This window comes from Neurospora hispaniola, assembly GCF_033458365.1.
Source record: "Neurospora hispaniola strain FGSC 10403 chromosome Unknown B0T23scaffold_6, whole genome shotgun sequence".
Lineage (NCBI taxonomy): Eukaryota > Fungi > Ascomycota > Sordariomycetes > Sordariales > Sordariaceae > Neurospora > Neurospora hispaniola.
In genome coordinates this window covers 2,739,633-2,764,540 of record NW_026944411.1, presented here as the reverse complement: position 1 = coordinate 2,764,540, position 24,908 = coordinate 2,739,633, and the positions used below count along the sequence as shown (strand labels likewise).

The window sequence follows — 24,908 nt, the reverse complement described above, 5'->3', positions numbered from 1 at the left end:
CGCCTCCCTCCCCCCAGCATGTAGGGCACCACACATTGGACCTTATAGGCCCATGAAATGACCAGTTCTATCAACAAGAACAAACACAAAAAAAAAAAAAAAAAAAAGCCGTTATAGAGAAATGGTAACTCGTCAGACTTCTAACCTGAAGACTGCCAGTTCGAGTCTGGCTGGCGGCTATAACTCTTTTGCTCTTTTACTTTTTTGTCTGTATCATTTTGGGTTATCCTATTTCTCCTTATAGCCTTTTCTTTGCGATTAGCCTAATGGTATTTGGTGAACAATTGTCTGTTCGCTTGCCAACATGTGCGTGTGTGATTGGTACGCTTTCGGTCTCCTATCCGATGAGAATGGTTCACAAATGGATAGGATGTGTCCATGTGTCCATGTGTTGGATCGTCGACGAGAGTCCTTGTGTCAACACGGGCAGAAAATGAAAACCCGACATAAGAAAAACAATCATGGCATTGAAAACGTCAGGTGTTAGGAATAAAGTGAAAGTCATGCTTCATAGACGATGCTCAAAAATAATATAACAACACAAAGCTGTTCAGTAATTGTACAGTATCCAAACTTATGTATCCCGATTCTGGACATTTTATGTGCATCCTTCTGACTCTCCCCTATCCATATTCAAACTCTATACTCTAAGAAAAGAAAAAAAAAAGACTCGAATCTACAACTCCTTCTTCTCCTCCGCTACGTGACCTTCCTTCCTCACCCTCTCCGACCCCGGCGGCGTCTTAAGTGCATACATAACCAACAACGCTACCCACGACATGCCCAACGCGCCAATTCCATAGGCAACCTCCCTCCCGGCCCACCAATAAATACTCGTAAACAACACCGGTCCTAATCCCCTCCCCAGCTGTCCCCAGCTCCTCAACATGCCCAGCTTTCCACCGCGCTCGCCCTCATGCGACTCAAAGCTGCTGAGGGCATTCAGACCCGTGACCACCGTCGCCGAGGTGGTAGCGAGTAGGGCAGCTGCCCCGTAGAGGCCAAGGACGGACGTGATACGGCCCAGCATGATGAAAGCCAAGAGACAAGCGATGACGCCGATCCTCACAGACAGCAGAGGAGGCAGACGCCGCGTGACGCCGCCTTGGAGGAGGGAGGCGATGAGACCGACGAAACCGAGGAGACGACCGTTCTTGGCGGAATCGTAGGCAAAGAGGTCGTAGGTCATGAAGGGGAGGGAGAATTCCATGCCGGAGAAGAAGAGGAGGAAGGAGAAGTGGGTGAAGTTGAGGAGGAAGTGGGAGTTTGTGCGCTGGACTGCGGTAGGTTTGGTGGTTGGGGTGGTTGCTGGTTTCTTCTCTTCGGATTTGGTGCTGCTGACCTGAGTGCCGGTGGGTTCAGTCTTTTGAGTCAGCGCCGGCAATGTCTCGGGCAGACAGAAGTAGAGGTATAGCGTCTCGACAACGATCAGAGTCAGAGAGACGCCGGCGGCTGTCGCGAAGGGGTTGGCGGCCACGGTGCTGAAGGAGCTCAGCCAGGCGCCCAGCGCAGGGCCGAAAGTGAAGGCGATGGAGAAGCAGGCGCCAATGAGGGCCATGGTCGAGCCGCGCTTGGAAGGGTCCGAGATGTCGGTTGCGATGGCCGTGGCCAGCTGGACGTTGCCTTCGGAGAGACCGCCGACGATGCGCGAGGCGAGGAAGGTGCGGAAGTCGGTGGCCATGACCCAAAGGAGCACCGAAAGAATGTTGCCCGTCATGCTGAGGAGGAGGGCGGTGCGGCGGCCATAGCGATCGGAGAAGTGGCCGATTATGGGGGAGGCGATGGCTTGGAGGAGACTGGGAGAGCGTTATCGTTAGCGAGAAGCATGGATTGAGTTGGGGTATTTTGCTGGTGGTTACATACGAAAAGAGACTCCCCAAGGCACCTCCGAGCAGAACAATGTCATATCGCGAGTCAATTGGTCGCGCAAAGGAAGCCTTGTAAGCATTAAGGTAGCCCAAGACACTGGAGAGAAGGGTCTTGGATGGTGGGGCCGCAGGGTCGAGGGGAGCTTCGACGTTGCGGTAGAATTCGAGGAGTTTGGGGAATAATGGAAGGATAAAGGTAAATGATATCTGTTTGTTATCTAGTTAATCTTTTTGGTTCTTGAGCTTTCGCGGTGTTATAGATGGTCTCAAGCAGTACGTACCAAGTCAAGTAACAAAGAAATGAAGATGACTTTCAACACCCTCTTGCGGGTGGCAGGTTCGACAGGCGTCGTCATCCCTGCGCTGAAGCTTCCTTTCTTATTGCTGATTGTGAATCAGTGAGACCTCGAGTTTTTAGAATTGTTCAGATTTCGGGACCGGAGATTTGGAGGTTCAAAGTTGAGAAAGGCGGGAAATGGTAAAATCGGAGCTGGTGGAAGGTTGAAGCGACGTCACGCTGCTTGAAACGCCCAGAAGACTCCTGGGGATCCTGGGAAGTTGAAGGTCCACTACAGGTGCCGGGACTCCGTCTGGAAGGAGAGAGGACGAGGGTCTGTTTACGTTTCACAACTTGCGCACTGATTGTCATGTATCAAACACCTGGAAGAAAGAAGCTGTAGTGGACACGGAAGAAGAGAAGCAAGCTAGAGTATTTTGCACAGAATTGCAAAAACCACGAAATCGAAAGCCGTCCCAGACCAAACATTCGAGAGCTCAATCAAGTCGAATGACAAGTTCGTTCTGGAACATGGAGCTCCGAACATTTGATGGACCCCAATTGGGTACATATGTACCTTGATGCCGGGGGCAATGTGTATAAGTTGGAACACAGCTTCCGGCAGGCAGCGCATCCAATTGAAGACGATAAGATAAAGCCACAAATTAATGAGCTACAGCCACAATGTGGCACAAGCAGCATCAACAACAACATCGAGCGAGTCTTCCCCCGCAAACAAGCTGCATCTCATCAACTCACTGCAACTGTCTCGCCTGCAAAACATCCAAGTCTGAACCACCGTGACCGACCTGATTCAACCCAATAACCACCACATCTTCGCTGTCTTCTATTCCCTTCCCAAAACGGACTTGTGCTCAGCGCCCTGTTTCAACGTCGAACCACCGTGTATCCCACCCAAGATGGCCAAGACAGAATTGTGCCCCTACGCCATCTATATCTAACCCATATTGCTGCCCAAACCCATTTGTTGTCTCTTCTCCTCCCAAGGTCTTCCCTTCTTCTTCTTCCTCGCTGTCGTTTGGTCTTGGTGTTTGTGTAAACGTCACTGTTGCCACTTGCTCTTGTTCACCTCTGCTCATCAATATCTACTCAGAAACCTCATTTCCACTAGGGCTCCTCACCGGGGCAACCCCTTGCATCCAAGTATCTACCGGATACGATCTGCCGCATATACGATGTTTCCCGCTTGGATACATGACAACGTCAGCAAAGGTTTGGGCCTTGGGAGCTGTGCCTGGTCTAGACCAAATAGGTCATCTCAGATAAACCACTTGTTGAAGCTTCAGATCCCATCTATCAGGCAGCATCTAGGCTGTTTTCCGCCTCACCTTTGCTTCCCCCACATAAAGTGATGTGCATACAGAACAAACATGGCTTGCCTTAGTACGTGCGGGAACGTGCTGTGACTGCCGGCACATGGCTGAACACTATGAAAATGCAGAGAAGATGCAGGGGAAGAGACACTGCAGCGGATGGCTGCGCCTGCTCACTGGACAGTTGAGGTTATACTTCCAAGGGGGCCTAGTTGGGCCTTCGTATCTGATTCGAACATGGCCACGGCAGAACTCTTCCCCGTTTGGAACTGTCACCGAGAAATCACTGACCTTGCGCAGAGAACAGGAATAATCCCCAGTTGAATTCGGGTGGATCAGGGGAACGCCTCATGAACATCCAGGCTGCGTCCGTTCGCCGGTGTTCTGGTCCTGAGCTATGCGTAACCCGAGAGCTGTTTCCAAGTATCTTCAGGCGCACCACCTTTAGTTTGTCAATGTCTCTCTTCATGCACCGCAGACAGTCTAGATGATTGCGAGACACTCGGTCTATACCGTTTCCTGTTTAGCCGCCCAGACTGACCCCGTTCATCTACTGTCAATGTACGCAGTAACACGGCGCCTTTTTGTGTTCCGTCAGTTGTCGTCCGTGTCCAGGTTCCCCTTGTGACTTCAGCCCGCTTGGTCTCTGGCCGCCGTTATGGGATGTTCCAAGCGGCTGGCGAACGTATACAGCCGAACATTCTTTGTGCTGCCTTGCCATGTTTCTCTGACATTTCACAAGAAGGAGGCGGGTCCGGGATGCAGAAACCACCCACGGTAACTTTAAAAGGCCCCTTCCTTCCCATATCTGGAACTCGGAGCCATCACTCGGTATCACCAACTCCATCATTCACTCGTTCAAGTCACTCACTCACTCTTCTCCTACCAAGACCGTTCCTTAAGGCATCTCTACCATCTGTAGCCGGAACAAGGAGGATGAAGACTGCCACCTTTGCTCTCGCCTGCGCCGCCTCGGTGTCGGCTCACTACGGTGACGTCTCTTCGATCTTTGACTCATGGAGTGCTGGTACCGTCAGCTATGCTCCGAGCACGGCCCCTACCACTACTGCTACCGGTGGACCCGATAAGGGCGACGGGGGACAGTGGACAACAAGCACCGTCTACACCACGGCAGTTCATACTATTACCAGCTGTCCGCCTGCTGTTACCTTATGCCCGGCCCATAGCACCGTGGTCACCACCGTCACCATTCCGGTCAGCACCACTGTCTGCCCTGTAAGCTCCGGAGCTCCGCCACCACCGCCTCCTCCAGCTTCTTCCGGCTCTCCTCCTCCTCCACCGCAGTCTTCGATTCCTCCTGCATCGTCTGGTGGTCCCTCGGCACCTCCTCCGCCGCCACCTTCACCCCCGGCCTCATCAGGTGCTCCTTCTGCTCCTCCTGCATCGTCTGGTGCTCCCCCGGCACCTCCCGCTTCATCTGGTGCTCCTCCCGCACCTCCCGCGTCATCCGGATCTCCTTCGCCTCCTCCTCCGCCGCATCCACCCGCCAGTACCGGAGCTCCTCCAGCTCCTCCTGCCTCCACTCCACCCTCGCCTAGCAATCCAGCCAGCTCCGCTGCTCCGCCGCCACCTCACAATTCCGGCCCGTCTGCCACTGAGCCCACAGGCTCTGGCTCCAGCTCTGGCGGCGGCGGCGGCGGCGGCGGCGGACCCCCGACCGCTACCACCAGCCCTGGCCCTGTCGTCACTGCCGGCGCGTCAGTTGAGCGCGCCCATCACGCTGGCGGTGCCTTGGCTGTTCTTGCTGCCCTTATTGCCCTTCTTTAGGTGGCAGGTTTCATGCGGCCATGACAGCGACCATGGGAAGAAAAGGTGAGTAATGAAAAGTAATGGGTCAAAACGTTTTTGAATCGGAAGGTAGTTAAAGGGGGTGAGAGAGTTGAAGAAAAACTTTAGATCGAATTTCTTCTCATTCTTGGTTTAATTCGGCGACTTGGACTACTCGAGTTGCTTACAGATATGGAAGACCATCGGGTATTGTGGGGAGCTACTTCTAATGATCGATAACTTGTTTGCGGGGTTACACTTTTAGTTTATCACATACTCGCATAGTATCGTCTCAGATGATCAAGTGTGTCATAATACATTACCAGCTTGATGTAGACTGCGAATCCTTAGGTTACTTGCCCAGTGAATAATTGCAAGAACAGCCCCAGGGCCTCACCCTTGAGCAAGAGATGCACACCTGTTAGATTGTTACTACACCACACCACACCAGTCCAGACCACCCACATCTTCCAAACCCCAGGAACGCTGATCAGTCACCAAACCACGATCGACCTGACAGGAACACAGCAGATACCCTCACGCTGTGCTAAGATAGGATGGGTACCCGCCTTCAAACCATGGCCTTGTCTTACCTATGCACACCATTCATCAGGCTCATTCATTCAAGTACCCTCACCCCCCCTTACTCACCAATGAAGTTTGTTGCACTTCCAACGCTGTACCCCCTTCCACTACCGGGCCGTGCCTTTCCCTATTCGACGGGCATATTCTGTATTCCCAATTGGAAGGGGGACGACACACACTCAACTCAGGACTCTGAAAAGCAGACTGGTATGCGCAACGTTCTTAAGACTCTTGAAGAAGAAGAGTGGCGTACAAGGCATGTGGTGGACCGAGTGACGGCATGATTGATGTACCCCGGGCTGGCCCAAGTAAAGATCCAAGGTAAGTTCGAGTGCTGGTGCCCGAAACTGAAGCCGAGAATGACTGGAGTGAGTGCATGAAGTGGTCACAGGAGTTTTGGTTGGAGATGGAAAGAGGCAAGTGAGCCTGGCTACTGTCTACACATCACATTTCTCTTTGCCTCGACGAAACGTAGTAATTGTTCATTCAGGGTATCAAATTGACCTAACTCCCCTCACCCAGGCACATTTACACGCCCATCAAACCTTTGTTCCCGACCCCAACCGCCTAACAACATCCTCCACCCTTTTCGCACTCCCGACCAACTCCCTAACCACCTCTCTATCCCTCCCACTTCCATTTCCTTGCCCTCCACCACCACCAGCACCGCCACCGCCATTCAACGCAACAACCTGCACAATCTCCCCATCATCACCCATCACCAACCGTCCCGTCTGACCACCTGCCCATTCGACAGTGATTTGTTTCGCTTCGGCATCGGCGGGGATGACGTCTTGTATTTTGTTTGGGCCCTTTTCTTCTTGTTGCTCGGTTTGGTCTTGCGCCAGGATAGCCCTCCGTAGGTCCGTAATGGTTGCCAGACGGTGATGATACCGCACCAACTCCCTTCTTAAGCTTCTAGCGAACTTGACAAGGTTTTGTTCCCTCACACCACCTTGTTCTTCTTCTTCTTCTTCTTCTTCTTTGTCAGGTCGTGATGATGGCGGTGTCGGTAAATATCGCGCTGCTAATCCTGAAATCGGAATACAAGGGGGCACGGTGTGTCTATGGACTCGCAGCCAGTTTGCGTACCTCCCGCCGCCGGTGGTTGCCTTTCTGCTGCTTCTGCTCTTCTCCTTCTCTTTGCTGCTGCTGTTATTCCCCTTCCCATTCTTGGTCCCCTCCGACCAAGGTCGATTCATCAAAACATAATAGGGCCTCATGAACCTCCCGCGCGCAAAGACCTCTATCCTTAACCCGAGGACGGCTCCGCCGTCTACCGCGTTCGGGTCCGGGTCTTGCACGCGGAAGGTGGTGATGGTGGCGCAGGTCCGGTAGAGGGATTGTTGGTTGTGCGCCTTTTGGAGGGAGGCGTGGTGGCGGAGGGATTTGAGGATGGTTGGGGTGAGGCCCTTTGGTTTGAGGTGCGAGGAGGAAGGCGGGTTGGAGAGTAGGGAAGAGACAGAAGGGGAGGCGATGAGGGTGGAGGTTTGAATGCGGAGGTGGGATTTGAGGGTTGTGACTTTGGCTTTGAGAGCTTCGATCTCGGCGTCGAGTGGTGAGGGTGTCGTCGATAAAGGTGTTGGTGAGGACATGGTGAGGTTCGTGGAGGGACCCACTTTTTGGGGGTGAGCAGTGTTGATGCAGAAACAAACGCGTCTTGGTTGGTATGATGCGCAATGTGAACGATTGTACGTGTGATGATTACAAGAGAATGGAAGAGATTGGATCAATAGTGGTGAGGCCCGGGTATCATGACGTGAAAAGGGACTTCTTTGAAGCCTTGAATATTGTAGTGTAGCTGGTGACTTTGCTCCAGTCAATTGTTTACTTTGGTGGAGTTGATGTGAATCAATCCCCTTGTTAGTGATTGGGAGGAGTGAAAGCTGACAGGTCGGCAACAGCGACGGGACAGCTGTCAAGTTTAGCGATCTGCCCCTGGGTCCATGCCAATGACGCACTAGCACAGCACGTGCACAGTTCCTGCGTCAACCTGGAAAGCTGTCCCCTGGCGCGATAAGAGGTTATCGGTCCCTTCCCCACAGCGGCTGTTTCCAAAGAGGGAAGAGACCAAACAGGCAAATGCTTGTGGACAACAGACGGAAGGCCGCAAGTCACTCGTTAGTAATCAGACCCGACATCTCTTTTTCCTCATTCCTTACCTAGAGAACTGAAGAGGTTGAGCCTCTCGGTCGTTCATATTTTTGAGATTGTAGGTATGCTTCAGTTCTAGAATAGAGGGCACCAATCTCGAAACATTCATCTCTACCTTGGCTCGCGTCGTGTGTTAGAGGTGATTTGCCACCAACCGAGAGGCCACGGTAGCATGCCCGGACATTTCCTCCCCCACGATTCCACATCTTCCCACCGTCAACGTTCCACTCACCAACAGACAGGCACCAAAGCTACAGTAGCGCTTCGTTAGGGCAGTTGAGGTGATCTGATAGGGCCGGCATCCTTTCGTTACTTGTCTTTCGTCCCTTCGGTTGTCATCAATCCTTCTCGGTACCACTCTCGTCCGGACTATTCGACTCCCGCTAGTACCGACTTCTCGTCTTTCGTTAATCTCTTCGTTTTCTTGTCCTTTGCGACGGCTATTTCTGGAAATCTACCTCTCGCTTCCATCTCGACTACTTGTTGATCATCGCTCTCCCGAGACGGCCTTGACCACTCTCCAGACGCGCCGCCATTACACAAGGCTTTGACCTCGAGTAACCCACGAAACGGGTCCTCCCCCAGCGCACGCGCGCACACACGAAACCACCCGCCAACATACACAATCACAGCGGTACCTATGGGTACTAAAACTCGTGGCACAAAGTCGCCGACACAAAACGGTCTGTCCCGCAAAGCCTCCAAGAAAGGGGCCGGGAAGAAAGGCAACAACAAGACCCAAATCAAGGACTCCGACTCCGATCCTGACACCGTCGCCTCGGGCCTCCACAAGATGAACAACAACATCGAGCTTATGCGCCGGAACAAGAGCTACGACACGTCGTCCGAAGCTATCACCGCCAACATCATCGGCAGGGAATCCTTCTCCCTCGACGACCCCGTCCCAGACAAGACCGACGCCGTAAACAACCATGGCTTCTTCGAGCTTCCCAAGCAGGACCAGCGCAACTTTGGCCTGCTCGTTCTTTTATACTTCTTGCAGGGTGTTCCGCTAGGATTGGCCACGGGCTCGGTGCCGTTCCTCCTCAAGTCGAAACTGTCCTACGCCGAGATTGGTGTCTTCAGCTTGGCGTCGTACCCCTACTCTCTCAAGCTGCTATGGAGCCCCATTGTCGATGCCATTTGGAGCCCCAAGGTGGGCAGGAGAAAGAGCTGGATTCTACCCATCCAATTGCTGTCGGGAATCGGCATGCTTTACTTGGGCTCTAGGGTCGAAGGACTGATGGACACCATGGGCAAGGAAGGCGGTCCTACCGTTTGGGGCTTCACCTGGTGGTGGTTCTTCCTCGTGCTCATGTGCGCTACCCAGGATATTGCTGTTGACGGCTGGGCCCTGACACTTTTGACGCCCGGCAACGTCTCGTACGCTTCCACCGCGCAGACTGTCGGCTTGACTGCTGGCCAGTTCCTGTCGTATACTGTCTTTTTGGCTTTCCACTCCAAGGAGTTTGCCAACCGTTGGTTCCGCACCGAACCGCTTGACCACGGCTTGATGTCTCTGGGTGGATACCTTACCTTTTGGGGCTGGGCATACATTGCTGTGACTATCGGCCTGGGTCTGATGAAGCGCGAGGAGCGCACCAAGAACGAGGATGGTGTTTGGGACGTCTACAAGATCATGTGGGGCGTGCTCAACCTGAAGAACGTCCAGACCATCATCATCATTCACCTTATCGCCAAGATCGGCTTCCAGGCCAACGACGCTGTCACCAACCTCAAGCTTCTCGACAAGGGATTCGGTACCGAGAACATGGCTCTCACAGTTCTGATCGACTTCCCCTTTGAGATCGGTCTGGGATACTATGCAGGAAAGTGGTCGCAGGAGTTCACGCCCATGCGTCTCTGGTGCTGGGGCTTCATGGGTCGTCTAGTGGCTGCCATTCTCGCGCAGTTTACTGTTGTTATGTTCCCTGCCGAGGGTGTCACCTCTTGGTACATGCTGGTTGTCATTGCCGAGCACATCTTTTCCACATTTACCAACACCATCATGTTTGTTGCCGTCTCTGCCTTCCACGCGCGCATTTCGGACCCGGTCATTGGCGGTACTTACATGACTCTTCTTGCTACGTGAGTTTATCTTTCCCATCTTTTCCTGACCGAGTCTCCCGCTAACGTGTTATTTTTTTTTTTTTTTTTTTCAGCGTCTGCAACCTAGGCGGTACCTTCCCCCGCTTTTTCGTTCTTCGTCTGGTCGACTACTTTACCACCGCCACTTGCGTGCCTACTTCCAAGACGGCCACTTTCAGCCAGCCCTTCAGCTGCGCCATCCAGGAAGACAAGACGAGGTGCCTTGCCAACGGTGGCACTTGCAACATGATCCAGGACGGATACTACATTGTCAATCTCCTTTGCGTGGCGATTGGTGTGGTGACTTTTACCATGTTCATCCGTCCCAAGGTTATTCACTTGCAGGATCTCCCACTCAAGGCGTGGCGGTTGGCGTCTTCTGGCGTGGCAGCTAGCAAGCGGTGATTTCAATGAACACGCAATGTACAGCCGAGCTTAGTGCTGGGATGTAAAGACAAGAAATCAGGTGGCATAGTAATGTCTGAATATGTTACATGATAGGCATGCATGCACGAAATGAACGGGCTGTATTACTGTTTAGCTCGTATCTAGGTGGAAATATCAAAGGATTGGATAGGAATCAGGAACGTGGGGTCCATGGGCCTCAATACAGAAGCGAATGTCAAGCATGATGAGTAACGACCGTGCTTGCTGACTGTATCTGGATCATGTTGTGCTGCGGAGAAAATATCGAGGTTCCGCCGTCTGACCGAATGACTTCAACTCGATATCTAGAGAACAGGGTCGATGTTTGATAGATAACTTGTATCATCAACTGGTTTCCAGTTCCCAGATCGAACACTCGGTCGAACTGTGTTTTATAATCTAGCTATCACGGCAGCCGAAAGCCGGATCGGAGCCAAGCAGCCAAACAGGTGTGTCGTTGACAGCGGGTCCCGAGCGGGGCTCTCCCGGCATCCGGAAATCGGGGTTAACAAAGACACTACTCCAATGGGGAACCATTTGTTTATCTTTCTCGCTCATCAATATTTCCAAGGTTGGTCAACTAATCCATCAAACTTACTAAGGCCGTGATACCCCTCAATCTCACCATGCGAAGAGCAACATTGGCATCACTGGGCTTACCAGCATGATGGACCCTCAAAACTTGGCGGTTACTTAAAGACGGACATCTCGAGCGGACATATCACAAACTACATGTAAACATGATCGTGTAGTGTTCCTCCATCCACTCAACCACAATCACCATGCTACCCTCTTTCCACCACCCCAAAGCCCTCCTAGGCAAAGCCGCCCTCCTCTCCCTCCTCTCATCAGCAACATCCGCCTTCAACCCGCTTCCACCAATACCAGACACCCTTCTCAACCAACAACAAGTCCCACTACACCTCAACCCCCCCTTCGACATCCGCGAAGCCACCATCTCTTCCATTCACAACGCCCTCTTCACCGGCCTCACCACCTGCCACGCCCTCATCTCCTCCTACCTCGCCCGCATCGAAGCCTTCAACCCTTTTCTCCACGCCATCCTGTCGCTTAACCCTCACGCCCTCGACCTCGCTTCCACTATCGACGCTCACCTCACTTCCAACAACTCTTCCTCTCTTGTTAACCAACCCCTCCTATGCATCCCCGTCCTCCTCAAAGACAATTTCAACACCAACGAAATGCCCACAACAGCCGGCTCTCTCGCCCTTGCACAAAACACCCCCTTACACGACGCTCCCACCGTTTCGGCCTTCAAGAAAGCAGGCGCCATCATCCTAGGCAAAACGAACATGCATGAGTTCGCGCTGGAAGGGATCTCTGTATCTAGCTTAGGCGGACAGACGCTCAACCCGTACGACTTTACTCGCACCCCCGGTGGGTCGTCGGGGGGCACGGGTGCCGCACTAGCTGCTAATTTGGGGGTGTTGGGGACGGGGACGGATACGGTGAATTCGCTACGGTCGCCGGCGAGTGCGAATTCCTTGTGGAGTTGGAGGCCGACGAGGGGGTTGGTTTCTAGAGAGGGAGTGGTGCCGGTGGGGTGGACGCAGGATGCTGTGGGGGGGATGGCGAGGGGGGTAGAGGATTTGGGGGTGTTGATGACTGTGATGGGTATGGCGAATGGTGAGGGGGGTGAAGGGGGTGATAATGGTGATAATACTACGGTGTTGGTACCGCCTGAGATCAAGGGGAGGGACTATTCCAAGGCTTTGTATGGTGGACTGGGGAAATTGAATGGATTGAGGTTGGGAGTGTTGAATGGATTCTTCAACCATACGGCTTCTGAGGAAACGACGCCGGTGAATGAGGTCATGGCAAAGGTGCTGAGGAGGCTGGAGGTAGCTGGTGTGCAGCTGGTGAATATCACCGAGTCGGTGTACGATGTCGTGGCGATCGCGGCAAAGCTGGATGTCCAGACTTTTGAGTTTCGCGAAGGGTTGGATGCTTATTTGGAAAAGACTACTTACACGGACGGCGACGGCAATGGGACTGGACCAAGGAGTTTCAACGACGTTTACACCCTCGGCAAGAAGCAATTCGTGGTTCTTCCTTCGCAGTACGACTATATCAGGAACGCATTCAACAGATCTACTGCCTCGCCGAAGTACTTTGTTCGGCAGTATGGGATTCAGCAACTCAAAACCGCTCTGGCACAAACGTTCTCAACCAACAAGCTCGACGCTGTCATCTACCCTGAGCAAAAGAACCTGGTCGTCAAGATAGGGAGTCCCTCGCAAAGCGGACGGAACGGGATCCTCGCCGCGCTGACGGGGAGTCCTGTCATTACGATGCCTGTGGGATTCTCTAACGCAACGGAGACCGCTCCGCTGGGGGTTCCCATTGGGATGGAGATCTTGGGAAGGCCGTGGACGGATGACTTGCTGCTGGGTATTGCGAAGCATGTGGGCGAGGCGCTGGGGCCGGTGAGGAGGATGCCAGTGGGCGGAGGGTTGGACAAGGTGGTGGAGGTTCAGAGCAGAGGGTATGAGAAGGTGCCGGTGGTAAAGACAGATAATGGGAATATCCCGGGGGTTTATCCGTTGGGGGTTTATTAGGGAGGGTTTGTGAGAGATCCCGGTTTATGGTTATGCGCAGAAGGCGTCGATTATGTCTGATGGCACGGTTAATATGAGCGAAGGGAAATACCAGTTCTGTTGTTGCTCCGGTAACTCGAGTAAAACACATACCAACCTGTCCTGAACACCGCAATGGTACTTTAAAATGCATAGCTAACAGCTGAAAACAAATCATCAGGATCTAATTTGACATATGCATTCTAAAAATTGTAAGCCGCCAGTATGGGGAAAAAAAATATATCAACTTGTTGAGGAAATGCTTGGACATATCGACCAGAGGTCTTGAGCTAACAGACTTTCCAAGTATGTCTTGTATTGATGAGCATAGGATATGCTTTCTTCGACTGTCACATCTACCCATGATTCTTCTCGCCGCTCGCACAGAATAAACCACACAACCCACCACCGTTGCTCACCCTCGTCCGTTAGAAACTCTCAAAGTACACTCTAACCCCCTTACTCCCTCTATAAGGCACAGGAATGAACCAGTCCTCCGCCATCTCCGCATCTCTAACCGTCACTCCCTCAGCCAACCTCAACCTACCCACCGTCCGACCATCTCTTCTTCCCTTCTTTTCTTCCACCTCCTCCTCCTCCTTACCATCCTCCTCCTCCCCGCCACCAACCTGCGGCCCACCCTCCCAAACCCTCCACATCTTACTCAACATCAAATACATCTCCGCATACGCCAATTGCATCCCCAAACAAACCCTCGCCCCGTGTCCAAACACCGCCATGTACTTCTCCAGCCTCATCTCATTCTCCTTCCCCGACCACCTCTCCGGCACAAAAGCGTGCGGATCCGGAAAGATCTCCGGGTTCGTAGTAATCTGATAGCTCGTCATTGAAATCTCCGTCCCAGGAGGAAGCAGCCACTCCTTTTCCTTGTCTTCTGTCGTCTTCAGCTGGTCTGGATAGCATCGCAGACATAACTTGGAGGGCTTGAACCGCAGTGTTTCGTCAGGCGCCACGCGCGTGGTTCGACCCGATGCGCCAACGCTGAGACGCATGCTCTCCTTGATTACTGCGCGGAGATAGGGGAGTTGTTCGAGTCGAGCAAGCTCGATGGGCTCGTTGGCGTCATCGGGGAGGGCTTCCCTTAACTCTTTGCGCAGTTTGGCGAGAGCTGTGGCGTGTTGGTCCAGAAGGTGGAAAGTTGAGATGGTCAGGGCCCATGAGGTGGTTACTGTGCCTGCTTGCACAAGGACCTGGCCTTCTTGGGCAATCCGCGGTACGGACTTTTCGATAGGAGGGAGTGCTTCCGTGTTGACGAAGGAGTGGAAGATGGTGGGATGGGGGATGTCGAGGTGGGCGTTCTTGCCTTCCTCGGAGCGGAGAGACTCTTCGATTTCGCCGATCTGGGCCGTGATGCAGGCGCGGAGGTGGAGGAAGGTGCGGTAGAAGGGGGAAATGGCGGCGAGAATCCTTGGTGGGATCGAAGCGAGGAAGGGGACGAGGAAAGGGAAGTGTTGGAAGATTTTCCCGTAGTTGGAACCTGTCAAGATCGCGTTGGTGATCTCGGCGCGGAAGTCGGGGTCCTCCACTACAGAGCTGTCAGCACAACAGCGTCTCGGGCAAGTCGTTGTTGGAGTCTAGTGGTAGATGACTGACCAGCATGCTCAGATTTGGCAAAGCAGTATTCACTGATGATGTCTATCACATCACCGTCAGCAAAGGTTTTTTTTTTTTTTCTCGGGAATTATGCCGGCGAACTGAACACTTACCGTAAGACGTAGCCGAATACGCATACATCATATTCAACGGAATATCCTTCTTCGTCTTCCCATGCTCTCGAAGCCTGGCCAACAATGCATCAACCCTCTCCTCGATAACCGGCTGTAGCGCTCTCGTGTTTTGCGTCGAAAAGAAAGGGCCAACCGCTGATCTCCGAAGCTTATGGAGATCATGATCATTGGTAGCCACGATACTTTCTGTTTTCAGGTTCCAGCCATGTTCCCGCGTTAGTAGCTTTGCTTTCTTCTAGCCCTCGTCCGAAATCCTACCCACCAAAAGAAGAAAAGAAAGAGAGGGGAGAGAGAAAAGAACATACCATCAGCCCCAAACTGCTTCGTGAAAAACGGCGTCCGATGTCTCCGTCGATTTGTATTTGTTGGCAACAACACCCTGTGGAAATCTGGATCCGCAATGTGTACCTCCCACGGGTTGATCCGGATAATGGGCCCGTACTGCTTGTGCAGCTCGATGATCTTGAAGGTGTACTGGCCGTGCAGGATGACTTCGTAGTAAAATTCGTACCATTGTGTCAGCGCGGCAAGTCGGGGACCGGGGATGTCGGCGAGAGGACTGAGGTAGAGGCGGTAAATAGCGATGTAGATGGTATAGAGGGTGAGTAAGGAGAGGAGAAACATGATGAGGAGGGGTTGAGTTGGGGAGGAGAAGGTGATGGTGGTGAGGCGGGGGAGAAAGGCTGTTGTTGAGGCCATTGTTGTCCGAGGATTTGGAATCACGGCCGCATAATACGTTGAGGGTTCGAGGAACAAAGGGGGTTGGATAGCAGATCTGTTCAACGTTAATTTCGCAGAACAGGATGGGGAAGGAGAGGAGTATGAAGGACACCGGAAATGTCAAACGAGCAAAGTTCATACATACCTACTTTAGCCGAAGGAGCAAGCCTCATTCGTGGCAGCTGCCATGCCATAGACGTCAAACCGGTGAGGAGCTGAATGAGGTGTCATCCATCGTCCGTGGTTGTCAAGCTTATTCTAGAAGGGAAGTTCAGCTCAGCCCAATAGATCAAGACGTGACATTTCTGGATTTACATACATACGCCGCTATCTCCAGAGCGGCAGTTACCAAGTTCACATAGCAACCCAAGTCTGAGTGGCATTCACAAACCGAGAGGTCGAGGCGGAATGGCGTCAACAACTTCATTGGTCCTCCATCCTTATTATCATTATCCGTGTGACACCCGAGCACGCCAGCTTACCGGCATGTTACCCGGAAACCGTTCTTGTGCGACGCGCCCGCTCTCTTATCGTTCAATAAACGGCCCGTTCCCTTCTTCGGTCCTGGTAATCATCACAAACAGCTCGCTTTCCTCCGTCTTAAACCCACCCTATCTGGGTACATCACATCAGCTTCCTCCACGACCACCACCACCCCATTACAACCCCCTCCTTTGAGAAATCTCACTTTGGTTCAGTCTTCGTTGCTCCCACACATTTCCCCGAACAATCCCAGCAAAAAGGGCATACAACTCTGAATAAGGTGTAAGATTTAAGGTGTAAGAAATACATCGCTGATAGGTATATGTGTGTATGTATGTATGTATGTGAAAAGAAGCCAGGTAATTATGTGCGTGTATCTCTCGCTTCCTCTTGTATACCCCTTCTTCGTCCCCTCCTTTTGTATTCCCATCCAGTTCCATTCCTGTTTTCCCTGCTCCTGTCTTCATCGTCTTCGTCTCTATCATCTCTGCATGACGACATTGTCCCATTCTTTCATTCTTATACGTGCAAAAAAATTCTGTGCGAACAAAAACAAGGTGATCTGAAAGGTCGAAGAAACAAAAGTAAAAGAAATCAGTCCAAGCCTCTTCATTGTCAAGAGGCCTATTTACCACAATACCCCTTCAGCCTCTCTCCGTCCCTTCTTTGCTCCTATCCACGCTCCTCTACCACCCTTCAATCATCCTCAAAAAACCCATCATCATCAAAATCCTCCACCGGCGACGCGTCGCTATCGTACATGCCGCCGGACCTCGTCATCGGAGGAGCCATCATAGGTGAAGAGATATTCCTCCGATGCTGTTGAGCTTGAGCAAACGAAAGAGTCGAGGGGTCAGGTGAAGGCGAAATAGAAACCTCCAATAGCTCCCTTTCACTTGCCTCCTCCTCAGCCACCCGCTGCGGCTGCTGGATATGCATAGACGCCGAGGACGGCCCTCTCGACCTCTGCTGCTGCTGATTCTGGCGCAGTGCCCTTTTGGATAGTTCTTGAGGAGTGAACCTGCGACCGGTGGCTGAGAAAGCAGTTGGTTGAGGTTGTTGCTGGGCTTCGGCTGTAGACCTGCCCGTCGATACGGACGCGTTGGAAGCTTTGCGCAAACCGGCGGATCCAGATGTGAGGGGCGTCGGGTTCCCGCCAAGGAACCCAGAGGCTGGCTTCGACGGCGTGACGTTACGGCTCTGCGCAGGAGACGCGGACAAAACACTGCTCAAGCTGCCGAAAGCCGGCAGGTCCTTGCCCTTCCTCCAGTTGCCCCAGGCGGCTGCCAAAGGACCAACAGCCTGCGCAACACGCGGCGTGGCCGCCTCTCTGATCGTAGCAGCAATGTTGGGTAGGTTGATAGCCGACCCGCCGTTCATCGCGCGCTCACGCTCCTGCTCCTCCATCTGAAGGTTGGCCTTGAGCCTGATAGCGGCATCGCGGACCGCGTCCTTGTCGTAGTTGTCACTGGAAAGAGCACCAATAATGTCCTGCAGATCCGAGTGGCGCACAGCAAGGAGCTCGCGGAGCCAGATGATCTCGTCGTCGCGCTTAGAAATCTTGGTCTCAGCTTCGGGGTCGGCCTTCTCGAGTTGTTGCTCGAGTTCTTCGATGCGAAGCTCGCGGGCTTGGAGCTGCTCCTGGAGGACCATGACGGACTCGCGGAGAGCTTGGGGCGAAATTCTCTCGGAAGGCGGGACATCGTTGGGGGTGGACTTGGACACCGCGGGATCCGCCGGAGTACTGGCCACAGAAGCCTTGGCCGCTTGAGCGGCGGCACGGGCAGCTTCCTTGGCAATCTCCAGCTTCTCCTCGACATGCAACAGTTTGTCCTGGAGATGCTGGGCCTTGGATGTCTCGATACTCAAGCGATCCAAGAGGTTCTTCTCCGTCCGTTGGGCGTCCTCAGTGGTGTTGTTGAGTTGACGCTCATAGCGGGTCTGAAGATCCTCCACCTCGTTCTGATGCTTGCGCATGAGCTCATCAAGTTCCGTCTTCTTTGAGTTCTGAGCCTCCTCAAGGAGCATGTCGTGCTGAGCCTTGGCTGTGTCGGCGTCCAACTTAACCTGGTCCATCTGGGATCTGAGTCTGTTAAGCTCATCTTCAAGCTCCCTGCGGACAGCGTTAACTTGATGGTTGGCTTGCTCAACCTCTGCTTGCATGGCATTGCGAGTACGCGTTATTTCGCGAGCAGCGGACTCCCTAGCTTCCTGAAACTCAGCCTTGAATCGCAAAGCGCTCTGCTGCAACTTATGGTTCTCAGTGCGCATCTCCGCAAGCAACAGCTCAAGTCTCTTGCACTCCGCAACAGCCCTCATGCCCTGCCGCTCGTTCATCTCCAGCCTCTCCAGCTCGGTCTCGATACGTTCACGAGTTCTAGCCTCAGCCTGCAGCTTGGCATCCAGGACCTCCTGACGGGCAATCAACGTCTGCTCCTTCTTGGCGCGCCTGGCGTTCTCCTCGGTGATTTGCCGAGCAGCGTGAGCCATCTCGTCCTGAAGGGCAAGGAACTTGGTGCGCCAGCTGTCGCGGACGCGCTCGTTCTCCTGGACCTGGGTACCAAGAGTATCGATCAGCTTATGCAAAGCCTTGTTCTCGTCAAGAGCCTTGCTAAGATCAGCATCACGACGCTTGGCAAGCTCGCTGACTCTATCAGCCTCAGATCGCCAGTGCCGAGCTTCTTGCCGAGCAGTCCGAAGATCGTTATCCAGCATGTTAATCCGATTCTGCGCTTCGCTCCTAGACTTTTGGGTGTGCTCGGTGCCGGCTTCCAACTGCGTCAAGCGCATGGCAACCTTGTTGTTAGCGGCCTCGATGGCTCTAATCTTGTGGTCCTTCTCGTCGACCTCCTTCCTGAGGCGGCCCTCTTCCTCTGTGGCGAGCTTCAATTGGCGTTGGACTTCGGCAAGCTTGTCTTCGGCAGCTCTCCGGCCCTTCTGCTCCTTCTCAGCCTGTTCTTCAAACTGGTGGGAACGGTCCTCAAGGTCGGCGATCCGTTGGTTCAAGGCGCTCTTGTTCATCATCTCGACCTCAATCTTGGTCGCAGCAGACTGGAGCTCACGGGTGAGATCCGACGCACGGTCCTCGGCAGCGCGCCTGGCCGCAATCTCCGTCTCCACCTTGGCCTCCTGAGAGCGGAGTCGCTCCTCGAGTTCCAGGACGCGAGCCTGAAGGTCAGTGACCTTGGCCTCCTTGGCTTGATCCACTGCAGGCTCAAGGCGGTCATGCACCACTTCTTCAACAATCTTCCTGATGTCTTCGCTGTTGGTCGAGGAGACCTTTGGCTGAGTAATCTGAGCCTTCAACTCTTCAAGGACCTGAAGGACGTCAGGCCGATCGCCAAAAGTCGACTTGGCAGAGGAGGACGTTGGCCTGGTTCTTTGCTGAGAAGCGAGGGCTTCCATAACAGCAACCTTGATTTGCTCCATCTTACGGTCCCTACGCGGGCTGATGGAACGGCGAGTGGTAGGCAGATCATCATCCTCGTCATCGGCGTCGCTATCGCGGACGTCAGCAGAGGCGCTGCGCACATCTCGGCGGTTTGAGACAGCTCTCCTCGAGATAGCAGCCAGAGAGTGCTTAATGGTATCAAGAGTCTGTTCTAGTGGGCCAAGACGGCTATCCAGGATACCGCCAACAACTTCATTGACCTGCCCATTGAAGAAAGTGACACGGGACTCCAGCTTTTCCTGCTCATCCTCGGTGAAGTCGCCGTTCCAGTCGCTAACTGGCACGTCCTCACTGCCATTGAGGCGTTGGACAGGTCCCTCAATGAGCTGCGCACTGGTGGGCGGGTCGAGGAAGGGATCCTCCAGCTCGGTTGTGGGAATTGGCTGTGACGGCTGAAGAGTGAGACCGGTGTACTTGCGCGGAGCCGGGCTAGGACTGCGAAAGTGATCTTCAGCTTGACGGTAGGACGATGAATCTGCAACTGCCTCCAAAGGAGTGGGGTGAGTCGGGTTGGGCTGGTGCCACTGGGTTTGACCACCACTATCAGTGGGCTTTTTGATTCCCATGTCTGGGTTAGCACTGAGATGGCGCATGACCGCATCAATGTCGTCAAAGCTGGGTTCTGCAGTCGTTGTAATGCTCATGCTCTCCTTCTTCTTGGACCCTTCGCGTCTAGGCGGTGGTGGTTTAGGAGCCCATCGAGAAGCAGCGAGCCCCTTAGTAGGCTTCGATGGCACAGTAACCACGTCAGGCTCTGCAGGTACCTTTTCCGTGTGATCTACCTCCGCAACTTCTACAACAGGCGTCTGCTGAGGTGGCTGTTGAGAAGAGCCGGTAGCGACATCTGTAACTTCCATAGGCCAAGTCGATATTCCAGGCACAAAGGCTGAAGCAGTCGCAGAGAGAGACTTCTTGTGACCATGAGTAGCCGCATCGTCGCTGAACGGATTAGGATCCTTGAGCTCTGAGATAGTCCAGTTCAAAGACATAGGATCCGCAGCCTGCTCTAGCGGGCTTACCGTAGCCTGGGTATCCGTCGTCTCAGATGCCATGGTGGAAGACAGTGTCATGTCTGGGTGACCATGAGTAGATTCGTCGAACGACTTCTCCTCAATCGGAAGGTCCTCCTCCTCGTCCTGGTTTGGCCTAGACTCAGCCACGGGAGTAGAACTCTCAGCGGTTTCTGACGCCGCAGGAGCCACACTGTCCAGTTCGACATTGTGATGATCCAACTTGGTGAAAGTAACACCGTCGAATTGCCCCTCTGCTTCGTACCTCTCTTCCTCCGTCTGAGCCTCCTTGTTCGGTGGCAAGATCGGGATAGCCTTGCTTTCCTTAGCAGACGAGACAATCTCGGCCTTCTCCTGGTCACCGGCGTCAACAGCCGAGCTCTCAGGTTGAGCATCGCTTTCCACCGCGGGGTTTGCGGTCGGCGTTGCAAACGAATTAGGAGTGAAGGCAGGCGCATCCGGGCGAAACTTGAGGCCAAACTCGCTTTGAGTAGGAGAGAACACGGACGCAGTAGGGTTGATGGCGCCAGTCGTAGGTGCTGAAGCGGCAAAGTGACTGGTGGCAGCAGAGAACGTGGCGACCTGGGGGGTGAACTGCGGCGTGAAAGTGCTGTTGGGGTTATACTTGAATTCGGGTGCTTCCACGTTCAATTTGGACAACGAAGACTTGCTACCATGGCTGGCATGCTTAGGGGCGGGGCCAACCGCAGGCTTTCCGGTGCTCCAGGAGCTACTAGCATTAGACAAGGTATGTTGATGCATCATCTTCTGGAATTCGAGCGCTTGGATGGGCGTTCCTAGGTTGCTCGGATTCGTCTCGATCTCGTCGTCTTCAGCAGCCGGTCCGTCAATCGGCTGCAGACTAGGCCTAAAACCACCTCCACTATTAGAGACGTCCTCTTCGGTAAAGTATTTTTGCGACAGCGAGTGTCCGCGACTGTGCGGTCTCGGGTGATGCAAGACAAGGCCGTCCGAACTAGCACCAAATTGAGGTTGCTGGGGAGCGAAGTTAACTGACGAGTCTCTGGCATGGGGGTTAACCGGCGGAATGGTATGTTCCTCTCTGTGCGGGCTGTAATCTTGATCGTTTTCGAGCTGCGAGCGCATCTGTTCTTCCAAATGGTATTCAGCTTCATCAATTTCCCTTTGCAAATCGTCGCCTGGATTGTGATGGGGAAGACCGGCTTCGGGAGCGCGCACGGAATCTTGAGCTGGTTCTTCTTCCACGATTTCGTGAAGATCCTGCAAGCGCGGCGATGCTCGTGGGGGCGGCGCAAACTGATGCTGGAGCTGATGCTGAGGCGGATGCTGGAACATGGGTAACTGCAAAGACTGATGGCGGTGATGGCTCATATGGCCCATATGGCCCATGGGACTAAAGAGACCACCGTCTGGTGAAAATGGTGAGCTGGGAGACATCATCGCGTTGAGGTTAGCAAGCGAGGGTGAACCCATGCGGTGTCCATGTTGTTGCATCATCATCTGCTGAGACCAGGCATGTGGAGAAGGGATCGATATAGAAGCCCGAGGATTATACTTGGATGTAAACGAGGCAGGCGACATGCCGGCAGGGAGGCCTGGGCTGGTAGGCGATGGTCCAAGACCATGGAAAGGAAAGCCCGGGAGACCACCTCCACTTGCGGCCGAAGAAGTCGGCAGCGGAGGTGAGAAGGGGAGTGGAGGGTAGTTGGCGACCGAAGGCTGTCGGCTCATGGATGTGGCCGGAGAAACCGAAGGCTGTGGGGGCTCGTCGTCCCCAAGGGATACTCCCAGAGCTCTGAGCTTTGCTTCGGTCAACTCGTCCACGTATCTCTTCCAAGCTAGATGGCGAATGTTACTAGGCATACCTTCAGAGGTCACAATCAGCAGGGTGGAATCTTACCATTCAAGTCGGGAAGAAGCACTTTCCAGCTTCTTTCCTGTCGCTCCTGTATCAAATCATCGAAATCGGGCCAGGATCCTCGACTTTGCGAAGTGGACTCCTGATTCGCGGTCTTTGGCGGCTCCAGATCAAAGCCACTGATATCATGACCCTGCTGTTGCCAGCTTCTCATCCTTGCCTGAACCTCGGATTCGGAGAGAGGAATTGGAGCCTTGCCTGGTTGCCCACGCTCGTCGTCCTTGGGAATCAGAATCATGACGCTTTTACCCTTCCATGGGACCTTCTTCTTCATTCGAGGCGATACGGCGAGCGTAGAGGTACGTTTGGGTGCGGGTTTCGACGGTGTGGAAGGAGCTACAGGCTCTCCTTTTGGGATGTTCATGCTGGAAGCATCTTCGGGCTTTGTTGCGCCAACTGGCTGGCTTGTGGAGGGTGTTCGTTCGGGAAATGGAGAAACTGAAGGTGCACGGTCACTCGCCGTAGTGACATCGGGCGGCGATGCCCTTTCGTTCGGGGACGCCATGTCGGATTTGCTTGCCTGTCTGCTGACCAGGCGGGACTGTCTTAGAGTATCAGTGCTCGACTGCTTCTTGAGAGCACCCTGTGATTCCTGGCGCTGTCTACTGCTTCGCCTGCTGCTTCGTCGACGATCCGCCCTGGGAGTAAGAATGTGGTCTCCTAGCCAAGCGGTGTCTTCGTCACCGGAAAATGAGTCGCTCAGTGAAGAGTTCTCACTATCACCAGTGCCGTCGCTTAGCCAGTGTAACTTCTCTCGCTCGCTACCGTGAGCTGTATGCTGGCGAATCCAGTCCTCTGTGATTCCGTGTACCAGGCGCCTTGCGCGATTAGCGAGGACGCTTGCGGCTCCGCTGATGAAGGATGACCGGGACTCGGAGGTATTGTCTTGTTGAGTGGGCGGGGCGGGTCGCAGAAAGCGGGTTTGAAGCGCTAGGGTATGGATGGGATCTCGCTCGGATTCGGAGTCGTCGTCGTCTTCCTCGTCGTCACTGCTCGAATTCTCGATCCGCAGGTTTGGGGGGTAGGGGGAGCCCCAGCGGCTTCCGTCGACTCCGTCTTCGTTTACGGAGATGGTGGGCGGAGTTCTCAGAAGACCCTGAACCCGGAGAGGAAGTCTGGGGACAGGCAAGGGCGGAAGCTCGGGGGAAGCTTCGCCTTGGGCGGTGGAGGCGCTCGACAGGGCAGGAGAGGTCGGCGATCCAGATGGGTGTCGGAAGTAGTTCTTGATACCGTCCTGCGCGACCGCAGCAGGAGGAGGGGTTCGCGGTGACGACTTTAGGGAAGACGTCTTTGGAATACCTGGAACAAGGTGGAGGCAAAGGTCCAAGGTTAGCAACCAGGATGCGAAAGGCGGTGGGAGAGTTGTAGCATGTGAATCACTACCTAGTCAGGTTGCCAGGAGTGGGAGGTTTCAGAATTTCAGAACTGACAGAGCATGTATGCACATGGACTATGGAGACGGGGACGATGGGTTGACGGGCTCGAGAGCTACAAAAAAAGTGGATGTATGGATTTAAGCTTACCTGGACGAGATCAGCGTGCAGACGAAGCCGGAGCCTGTCTGCCACCGATGCTCGATTTTATTTTTTGTTGTATTTTAGTTTGCGTCAACACCACAGGGTCGTGATGTTGATATCCCCTTTCCCCCTCGTTACCACTGTCCCACGCGGTAACGGTCTGTATGTAAGTAGAGCTGTCGACAAATGGCGAGACCAGGAGAAAAAAAAGATGGAGTACCAGAAGAGCCAAAAGGGGCAATTAGGAAGTTTAGAGGTAGAAGACTGGACAGAAGGAAAATAAAAAGTCGGTAACGGACTAACTACGGGGTCGTCCCAAAGTCAACAAATGAGCGAAGAGAAGAAGAAGAAGAAGAAGAAGGGGTGAAGGCAACAACGGTTCTGGACGGGAGTTCCCAACGCATCGAGGGGGCTCTGTTGCTCTGTTTTTTTCCCTTGTTCTTTCACCGCTGCGAACTGGTGGCTCTTGACTTTTTATAGTGCAGTGTTGTAGAGCGGGAGGTGTAGAGGTAGAGGTAGTTGACTTTTCTGAAACACTCAAAGACGCGCAAAGTGTCAGTCGGCTGTGAATGGAGCGTTTGTCGACGCGTTTGCCACGACTGGACTCTGAGGATTCCGTTTCCGACGCAGGGTGTGCAGTGGTGAGTGGTAGGAGGAGGACAGTGGGCGAACCGAGGACCGAGAGCGGGATGGATCGATGGAGAGAGAAAGGTTGCTTGGTTGACAGTTGAGGTTGGTGTGGTTCGTTGCAGATGCCGATGGAGGTTGTTGCGCCCACCTGATGCTGCAGCTGCCGTGTTAGGTTGAGACTTGGAGGTTGGGACCTCAGCTGTTAACACACTAGACTACACTACACGGCAGTGGTGACTGAGTGCCTCTGTCGCCAATCTACCTAGGTACCTAACAATTCCTTACCTATTTTTCCCTTGACCGCCCGGTGCCGTGGGATTTGTTTCTTCTCT

At 53.6% G+C, this 24,908-nt stretch overlaps 7 protein-coding genes and 1 non-coding gene across 8 annotated transcripts; 4 read left to right on the top strand and 4 right to left on the bottom strand.

Annotated features, from left to right (window-relative positions):
* The first annotated feature begins 107 nt into the window (after positions 1-107).
* Positions 108-179, top strand: B0T23DRAFT_t277. The gene has a single exon. It is a non-coding gene; the product is annotated as a tRNA-Arg (tRNA).
* Positions 180-290: 111 nt separating this feature from the next.
* Positions 291-2,663, bottom strand: B0T23DRAFT_385389 (major facilitator superfamily domain-containing protein). Its single transcript, XM_062837533.1, has 3 exons — positions 2,150-2,663; positions 1,864-2,075; positions 291-1,796 (listed from the first exon to the last, which is right to left on the bottom strand). Exons 1-3 carry the CDS (start codon positions 2,222-2,224, stop codon positions 677-679), a joined length of 1,407 nt encoding a protein of 468 aa, XP_062691111.1. The 5' UTR covers positions 2,225-2,663; the 3' UTR covers positions 291-676.
* Positions 2,664-4,415: 1,752 nt separating this feature from the next.
* B0T23DRAFT_430863 (uncharacterized protein) lies at positions 4,416-5,267 on the top strand (the record flags this gene model as incomplete). The annotated part of the gene is made up of 1 exon (XM_062840276.1): positions 4,416-5,267. The coding sequence occupies one exon, from the start codon at positions 4,416-4,418 to the stop codon at positions 5,265-5,267; it is 852 nt and encodes a 283-aa protein (XP_062691110.1).
* A 432-nt stretch (positions 5,268-5,699) lies between these two features.
* B0T23DRAFT_414372 (Cenp-O kinetochore centromere component-domain-containing protein) lies at positions 5,700-7,817 on the bottom strand (the record flags this gene model as incomplete). Its single annotated transcript, XM_062839563.1, has 4 exons — positions 6,398-7,817; positions 6,106-6,278; positions 5,919-5,979; positions 5,700-5,780 (listed from the first exon to the last, which is right to left on the bottom strand). Exons 1-4 carry the CDS (start codon positions 7,445-7,447, stop codon positions 5,700-5,702), a joined length of 1,365 nt encoding a protein of 454 aa, XP_062691109.1. The 5' UTR covers positions 7,448-7,817.
* Positions 7,818-8,428: 611 nt separating this feature from the next.
* Positions 8,429-10,796, top strand: B0T23DRAFT_200778 (acetyl-coenzyme A transporter 1-domain-containing protein). The gene is made up of 2 exons (XM_062833379.1): positions 8,429-10,094; positions 10,169-10,796. The coding sequence occupies exons 1-2, from the start codon at positions 8,647-8,649 to the stop codon at positions 10,497-10,499; spliced, it is 1,779 nt and encodes a 592-aa protein (XP_062691108.1). The 5' UTR covers positions 8,429-8,646; the 3' UTR covers positions 10,500-10,796.
* A 224-nt stretch (positions 10,797-11,020) lies between these two features.
* On the top strand, positions 11,021-13,311 carry B0T23DRAFT_455419 (amidase signature domain-containing protein). The gene has a single exon (XM_062841232.1). It carries the CDS (start codon positions 11,303-11,305, stop codon positions 13,097-13,099), a length of 1,797 nt encoding a protein of 598 aa, XP_062691107.1. The 5' UTR covers positions 11,021-11,302; the 3' UTR covers positions 13,100-13,311.
* A 234-nt stretch (positions 13,312-13,545) lies between these two features.
* Positions 13,546-15,564, bottom strand: B0T23DRAFT_430859 (cytochrome P450; the record flags this gene model as incomplete). Its single annotated transcript, XM_062840275.1, has 4 exons — positions 13,546-14,663; positions 14,732-14,773; positions 14,845-15,051; positions 15,171-15,564. 4 exons carry the CDS (start codon positions 15,562-15,564, stop codon positions 13,546-13,548), a joined length of 1,761 nt encoding a protein of 586 aa, XP_062691106.1.
* A 1,106-nt stretch (positions 15,565-16,670) lies between these two features.
* B0T23DRAFT_200744 (uncharacterized protein) lies at positions 16,671-24,190 on the bottom strand. Its single transcript, XM_062833378.1, has 3 exons — positions 23,860-24,190; positions 22,412-23,728; positions 16,671-22,349 (listed from the first exon to the last, which is right to left on the bottom strand). The coding sequence occupies exons 1-3, from the start codon at positions 23,864-23,866 to the stop codon at positions 16,765-16,767; spliced, it is 6,909 nt and encodes a 2,302-aa protein (XP_062691105.1). The 5' UTR covers positions 23,867-24,190; the 3' UTR covers positions 16,671-16,764.
* Between the last annotated feature and the right edge of the window lie 718 nt (positions 24,191-24,908).

Coding starts and splice junctions, on each gene's coding strand:
- B0T23DRAFT_385389 (XM_062837533.1), bottom strand. CDS start 2,224: ATGACGACGCCTGTCGAACCTGCCACCCGCAAGAGGGTGTTGAAAGTC. Junction 2,076..2,149: donor TTTCTTTGTTACTTGACTTG/GTACGTACTGCT, acceptor GATAACAAACAG/ATATCATTTACCTTTATCCT. Junction 1,797..1,863: donor GCCTTGGGGAGTCTCTTTTC/GTATGTAACCAC, acceptor ACGCTCTCCCAG/TCTCCTCCAAGCCATCGCCT.
- B0T23DRAFT_200778 (XM_062833379.1), top strand. CDS start 8,647: ATGGGTACTAAAACTCGTGGCACAAAGTCGCCGACACAAAACGGTCTG. Junction 10,095..10,168: donor TACATGACTCTTCTTGCTAC/GTGAGTTTATCT, acceptor TTTTTTTTTCAG/CGTCTGCAACCTAGGCGGTA.
- B0T23DRAFT_455419 (XM_062841232.1), top strand. CDS start 11,303: ATGCTACCCTCTTTCCACCACCCCAAAGCCCTCCTAGGCAAAGCCGCC.
- B0T23DRAFT_200744 (XM_062833378.1), bottom strand. Junction 22,350..22,411: donor GCTTCTTCCCGACTTGAATG/GTAAGATTCCAC, acceptor TTCGCCATCTAG/CTTGGAAGAGATACGTGGAC.